General features: G+C 36.6%; 1 protein-coding gene and 1 long non-coding RNA gene across 3 annotated transcripts; one reads left to right on the top strand and one right to left on the bottom strand.

The window, feature by feature from the left end:
• Positions 1–1,264: 1,264 nt before the first annotated feature.
• LOC144236065 (uncharacterized) lies at positions 1,265–6,546 on the bottom strand. Of its 2 annotated transcripts, XR_013336401.1 has the most exons (4): positions 6,120–6,546; positions 3,200–3,272; positions 2,062–2,241; positions 1,265–1,428 (listed from the first exon to the last, which is right to left on the bottom strand). It is a non-coding gene; the product is annotated as an uncharacterized LOC144236065 (long non-coding RNA). The 2 variants fall into 2 exon arrangements; XR_013336402.1 differs by lacking the exons at positions 2,062–2,241; positions 3,200–3,272.
• Positions 2,301–7,120, top strand: LOC144236064 (olfactory receptor 8K3-like). Its single transcript, XM_077769669.1, has 2 exons — positions 2,301–2,333; positions 6,158–7,120. The coding sequence occupies exon 2, from the start codon at positions 6,170–6,172 to the stop codon at positions 7,118–7,120; it is 951 nt and encodes a 316-aa protein (XP_077625795.1). The 5' UTR covers positions 2,301–2,333; positions 6,158–6,169.
• The last annotated feature ends 402 nt before the right edge of the window (positions 7,121–7,522 follow it).

Raw genomic sequence — 7,522 nt, 5'->3', positions numbered from 1 at the left:
TCTGTGCCCTATCTCTGCCTTTGCATGCAAAATCTGCTAACAATGTTGTGAGGAAGAAGGGGCATGGGTTGTGAGGTAAGACAATGCCTTGAAATAAAGTAGATTGATGACATTTTCAGGGAAGTCAGAAATAAGTCAATATAGGACCCATCACACTCAGCTTCATAGCCTAATTCCTAAGTTTCATTTTAAGTAAGTAGAATAGNTATAGAATTTATTTTATGTTTGCGTGTGTGTGTGTGTGTGTGTGTGTGTGTGTGTTCCTATGGCTAAATTTGCTGAACCAAGCTGCATACGTACAACAGAGAAGTACATTTTGGGTCAGAAAGTCATTCTCTTTGAGTCTAGTTAGGTGAACAGAATTGGAGCACAAGGGCTAAACTCACACTTGCACTTCTACAAATCTTATGCATTTATTAAGAAATTAAAGTCAAGAATGAACACTGTAGTGTTTTCTACCCTTTAACTTGGTTTATGTATAGGTTTTTTCTAAAAATAACTATGGTGTCAGTGGTATTAGTTTCCTAGTGCTACTGTGAGGAATCACTACTGAATCACTGGCTTGAAACAACACATTCACATACACAGGAGCTCACATATCACTTGTACATGTTTGTCAGAAATGCTGAGTCAACATCATCAACCAACCAGCAGGCACATCAGCCCAGTACCAGTTTTCCATGGATGAAGATAGGGAAAATTTATGTCAGTTTTGATCTCTAATTGATTAAAGCTCATCCTGTGAGCTGCTAAGTCACCTGTGCTTCCAGCTTATCCCTACTTCACTTCTTTGGAGTTTTGTTTCAGGAGACAATAACATCCCCCTAATGGTGAGGGGAGAGAGAAGATGCAAGACAGTCATAAGTCAAGGTCTGACTACTTGTAAAGTTAGGACAGACCTAACTTCAAACAGCACAACACGGCCCCTCATTCTGCAGCTGCCACAGATAGTAGATTGACCTGACTCCATAGGTAGGGATGTTGTAGGCAGAGAGTATCTCAAGTGTGTAAATCTTGGGTGGCACACCCCGAATCTTCTCAAGATCATGACAACAAGAAAGACCATCCAACTTCCCCAAATCAGAATAGCAAATACTATTTCATAAATTCAAACTCAAAAACTTACTTAAGGACTATTTTCACAGCAGCTGATTTTGTTTTGAATCGCCACAATGGTACACCTTAATATTTTACTTATATCCCAAGACATATGCCTAGTATTAAATATTTTCTATTATGTCAAAAATCTAATAGATAACAGGAATTGAAATGGTTCTGATTTTATTTAATTCAAGAGTTAAATTGAGGAATTGTAAGTCTTCCAATGGAGAGTTCTTGTCCCTTACATTCTAGATAATCTTGGTTTGAGCTGCTAATGCTATCTTCCTGGAAGCCCGTAAACCTTCATCAGATGTTTACCTAAAGGTACTTTTATAAACAACAATCATTACCTAGGTTGCAGAAATTTTGTTGACAAAACAGCCTTTACAACTAACATTTTTCTTAATTTTTAATTTTTTAACGTTTATTTATTTTTGAGAGACAGAGTATGAGCAGGGGAGGGCCAGGGAGAGAGGGACACACAGAATCCGAAGCAGGCTCCAGGCTCTGAGCTGTCAGCAGAGCCTGATGTGGGCCTCAAATGAGCCATGAGATTGTGACCTGAGCCAAAGTCCAACACTCAACTGACTAAGCCACCCAGGAGCCTCTTTGATAACAATCTCTTATCTCATCTCAGAAAATGTACATGATGTAATATACAAATGTATATAATGTAAATGTCAGAATACCTGCTTCTTAAAAATTATCAAGCCACATAACCAACTTGAACTATAGTTGTCAGAAGAGGTAAGTGATGATTTTAGAAAACACTAAAATTCATATTTCAAAGAACTGATAGATTACTGAGTGATAATGATTATTAATGTTTACACAAACACAGTGTGATTGATTGAAGACACAGACTCAGAATATTATATGATGTCAATTTAAAACCCTTATGAAATCTATAAGTAAAAAACTTCTATGTTTGGAAAACTTCCAAGGAAGGATTTTACTTACAAGGATGCTTAAATTTTTGCCTCAAGATCAATGAATAGTCAATATGGGTGCAAACACTTCCTTAATAGCTGTGGCATCTTCTCTTATATTGTAATCACTTTTCTCTTTGTTGGCTTCTTCTCGTGCAATTTTTCAGCGTTTTATCCACATTGCCTGGTCCACCACAGGGAATTACAATTTCTGAAACAGAAAGGTGCTGTGGGAAACATTCAGAACAAGTGCACAGTGGTGGAGAGATTGGCTGCAGACAGAGAGAGGCTCCATTACCACAGGTGAGTCAGGCTACAACTTGGCCACTTCTCCACACCTATCTGTCAGGAGGCTGAGATACCTGCTAGCCAGGTGCCCCAGAGGGAAAGCAAGATTTGGAGGCCCCCCCCAACCTCCACCTCAAGATGTGTGTCAGGGTTTTGTCACCTCAACAACCATTTTATTGGCATTATCCCTGTGGTGGACATTCAAATAGTAAGATTAACTTAAAATTAAGGTGTCTCTGTCTCGGTTATTTCTGAATTCCTTTTTTGATATGGATTATACTTAGTGGATTTTTCTATTTCAAATCTAGACTAATATTTGAATTTATTTAAAAAAATAAGGTGTTAAATCAAATAAATTAGTTTTAGTGCTATGAAGTTAAATCTGTTTTCATTCTTTGTTGCAACCTTCACCATTCATACTTCATACAAGTGGTTCATATTCATAAGGTGGAGGTCCACAGTCTGAAGTGCAGTGTATGACGGTGAAACGTGCACAGTAAAAGAAATCTTGAAATAGATCCATCCTGGTTTAAGTAAATTAAATGTGTTCATTTTCTCCCAAAAACGAGGCCCAAGAAGATATTTCAGAATTGTTCCTTCTTGGGTCAATGGGGACCACACACACAAAGTTATTGACTGTGGTGATCCATGGAGAAGTCAAAGGTTGGTAACTAACTAAATGTCTGTCACTATGGGAACAAACTTATGGTAAATGGGGGTAGAGACAGATTATAGCAATTTCATTAAACAGAGGACAGCAAAATATTGGTGTGTACATAGAAAATGAATAAAATTTAAAAATGTATCATTGAGTGAGAGCATTGAAGTATCAGAAAAGTTTTATAACATGTTGTGTGCACTTTAAAACATACTATACTCACTTTTAGGGCTACATTTCTTTTTTCAGAACATTTGTCAACTTTTGCACAGGAGGTTCTTGCGAAGGAAAGGAAACTGAAGTAAGGGATAGGAAATTAGGATGAGAAGGCAGGTGGGATGTGGAATTAGGGTATCATTTATTCAATTTAGTCCTTTAGGTTAAAAAAAGAAATATAATAACTTTACACACTTATTCATAATTTTTATTCCTTCTGAACTTTTAACACACTATGGTCATGTATATATAGTTATGCCTTTATCCTCAGGTATCAAACATGGAAGAAGCCATTGTGAAAACCTCTGAGAGCTTATGTAATTTGTAGATGAATAAACATGAAAACAAAAAAATAATCTACTTAAGTCCAGATATTTGAGTGAATGCAATAAAAATAACAATTAAGGTGGTAGAATTCTATATATAAAAAACATGTCCTCAATAGGGAAATCAAAGTAACTCTGGATAGTTAGCAAAGTCAGTGGCATAATTTCCTATTCTCAGACGCTTTGGGAATAATCAAGAATTGCATTCAAGCTCCCAAGGGAATGTTTCAAAGGGAGGAAACACTTATAAATTCTTTTAACAGCAGTTAGATTAGTAATCACAGGGGGGAACAAGAAGTCGGTCCTCACTTAAGAGGAATAGATGGCACTGATTCGAATGATTACTAGATTAGCTGCAGTGATGATTTTTGATAGCTATCTCCAATAAAAATTACTAATAAGAGTCACCAATACCAGACTCAGTGCATTATATCATGTGTACTAATAATCTCTTTTCATAACTAGTTTCTCCAGAGTAATGGTATAATTTTACCACTATTATTATGTTCTTTGAATGTGGTAAGGAATCTCATTTACCTTTGTTATTATTTCTACATTTATTTTGAGAATCTAGATGATAAACATCTTAAGGGGGAGTCAGTATTTTTGCTCTCCTTCCCTCGCTCTCTCTTTCCCTCCCTTCTTTGAATGGGAGAGCAATGTTCTAAATTTGACCAACCCATTTATTTTAGTTGAGGCTATTGGCAAAATGTTATAGAATATTGAGGTGAGATTGGGGTTTACATTCGCATAAGAGGGCATCCTGGCGCTTCATGTCCATCCCCCTGGTCCTGATCCTGCTCTGGAGTTTCTACTTTCATCTGATAAGAGTCAGGTGTGATGCTCAATTTCTTTGTTACTTTGTAGCCAGTGCTTGGGTAGGGCTGGTGGGAAGAAGGGCCACCTAAATATTTAAGTGATGGGAGGAGGAGATTTGCCAAACTGTACAAATTGCTATGAAATAGTCTTTTCTTTGGGTATAATTTCTTTACCTTAAGGCTTTAGACTTTGTCATTTGTTTGGTTGCTGCTAGTGAATGTTTGTTATTGCTTTGTTGTGACTACTTTGTCGATTTGAATAGATTTTTGGATAAAGCAAATTTTGTGAAGTAGCTCTGCTGCCAAATTAGGCTTGAATTTCTATTCTATATTTTTTAATTTCTTAAGGACAAACTGCGGTTCTTGTTTCTAAGGTTATAAAAATTGAATATTTTCTTATAACATTAAGCCCTTGATTTTCATATGGATGAACTAAACATCCAACTTCATCATCCTCTATAAGGACAGTCATTTTCCCCAACTCTATTAAATAGGGCATTTATGCATGCTTGTCTTAACATGCTACTCTGTCATACATTATAGTCCTATGCACTCATGGGTCTTTTTCTGAGATCCCTCCCTATTCTATTCCATTGTTGTATGCCATATTGCTTCAATAACACAGCTTTATAAATTTTATTATCTGGTAGCACTGCCACTATTTTGAAGTGATATTCCTCTTTTTTGGATCTATATTTATAGCAACTTACTGGGTGATTTTAAGTCATACATTAACAAATACATTTTAATGGCATTTACTCGTTTTAAGATGTGCTAGAAAATATAACTACAGCATTAAACCCATCACTTCTGAGATATTAATGCTAAAGTCAAAGCAATGGTGGAAATGTTTACTAATACTTCTTTCTTATATTGAATAACTTATAGATGCAGGCCTTACGCTGGTGTGCAACATAGCAAAAATCAGAAACTGAAAAAACCAGACAAGTACTAATTATTCAGATGCACTATTCTAGGGAAAATAACATTTATTATGTGCATTAGAGTGGGCATGTAGGGGACTTCTGCAAGTTACATTATTATCTTTCATCCTAAAAAATCATTAAACAATATTGAAAACTTATAAAAGTATAGTGGAATAAGAATACAATTTAAAAAATCAAATGGGTAAAGGAACAGGAATATCATTAAAGATGCAGATTTAAATCAAAGTCTATTAAATGAGTTAATCATGGTTTTCCTTGGAAGTTTGGACTAAAGTTGCAAAGTAAAGAAGCAGAGGGCTGCTCCTTGTATTATAATTCTTTCTAAAGTATGATGTGTTTAACCAATTATAACTATTTTAAGTCAGAAATAATGTCAAGATTCACAGCAAATATGTGGCACCAAACCAAACCAAACCAAACCAAACCAAACCAAACAAAAGGCTAAAATACACAGATTCATTGTAACACTTCTAAATTTGGTTCCAGGTTCAATGATGGAGGTGAGTCTTATTTTAAATTAAGAAACTGGATATTTACTTAAATAACATTTAAATTTAAAAAATTGAATTTGGCGGCTGGGTGGCTCAATTGGTTCAGTGCCTAACTCTTGGTTTCTACTCATGTCATGATCTCATAATTCGTGAGTTTGAGTCCCACATCGGGCTTCATGCTGACAGTGTGGAGCCTGTTTGGGATTCTCTCTCTCTCTTCTCTGCCTTCCCCCACTCGCTCTTTCTCTCTCTCTCAAAATAAATAAACATGAAAAAAATTTAAAAGTTTTATTTCTCTTAACCATAATGACATTGCATACTAAAGATGTCAACAGATGTCCTCACCTGAATGCCAATAACTCTTGTGATGGTTCTTCCCACAGCAATTTTTCCTAATGACCTGGATGAACCAACCAAATCAAACAGTGCTAACAGAATTCATCCTAATGGGAATCACAGACCAGCCTGAGCTGCAGGCTCCCTTCTTTGGGCTCTTCCTCATCATCTACGTGATCTCAGTGGTGGGCAACCTGGGCATGATCATCCTCACCAACATGGACTCGAGGTTACAAACACCCATGTACTTCTTCCTCAGACACCTGGCTTTCATTGATCTTGGTTATTCAACAGCTGTGGGACCCAAAATGTTAGTCAATATCATCACTGATCAAAACACAATCCCCTATACCTGGTGCGCTACACAGCTAGCTTTCTTCATCTTGTTTATCATCAGTGAGCTTTTCATTCTGTCAGCAATGGCCTATGACCGCTATGTGGCCATCTGTCACCCTCTGCTCTATACAGTTGTTATGTCACAAAAGGTGTGCTGGGTGCTGGTAGCTGTCCCCTATGTCTACAGTGCCTTTCTTTCTCTTACAACCACCATAAAGATTTTTATGTCATCCTTCTGTGATCATAATGTCATTAGACATTTTTACTGTGACAGTCTTCCTTTGTTAACTTTGCTGTGCTCAAGCACGCGTGACATTGAGTTGATAATATTGATCTTTTCAGCGTTTAATTTGGTATCATCTCTTCTGATAGTGCTGGTCTCCTACACCCTGATCCTTCTGGCCATCCTCAGGATGAACTCTGCAGAGGGCAGGCACAAGGCCTTCTCCACCTGTGGATCCCACTTGACAGTGGTCGTTGTATTGTATGCGACACTTTTCTTCATGTATGTGCAGCCTAAATCCAGTCATTCCTTTGATACTGATAAAATTGCTTCTGCTTTTTACACGTTGATAATACCTATGCTGAATCCCATGATCTACAGCTTGAGGAACAAAGAGGTAAAAGGTGCTCTGCGTAGGATATGGAAAAATCTGCACAAACTGCCTATGTAGATATAGATATCATAAATTTGGTACAGACTATTGTTTTTATATGTCATAGGCCTTAGGAAGGATTATTATGTAAAAGTCATGGAAAGCTAGAAATGTTTTTCCTGTTTTCAACTTATAGGTGTTCAAGTAGTAATCATCTTCTGGTGTCAACTTTAATTTGTCCTTAAGTATTACTGAAAAACAACGATGTCTGATTTCTGTTCTCATATTGCCAAGTATTTATGTTACAATTAAGAGAAGTCTGCTTTAATACATCTGCAATTAGATAATTTTTAAAAGGCTTTCTTATGTCTTTTATCAAATATTTTTTGTGTGGCCTGGATACCATTTAAATACCAGGGCTCACCACATCAGCATCCTGACATATAAAAGATGGCCTTTATTATTTCTTTTGCCGGGCAT

This window comes from Crocuta crocuta, unplaced genomic scaffold (assembly GCF_008692635.1).
Source record: "Crocuta crocuta isolate KB4526 unplaced genomic scaffold, BGI_CrCroc_1.0 scaffold1652, whole genome shotgun sequence".
Classification (NCBI taxonomy): Eukaryota; Metazoa; Chordata; class Mammalia; order Carnivora; family Hyaenidae; genus Crocuta; species Crocuta crocuta.
The sequence above is the reverse complement of the archived record's forward strand: the minus strand, read 5'-3'. Positions and strand labels throughout refer to the sequence as shown.

Bases quoted from the DNA above. Each gene is read 5' to 3' on its own strand.
- LOC144236064 (XM_077769669.1), top strand. From the start codon at position 6,170: ATGACCTGGATGAACCAACCAAATCAAACAGTGCTAACAGAATTCATC.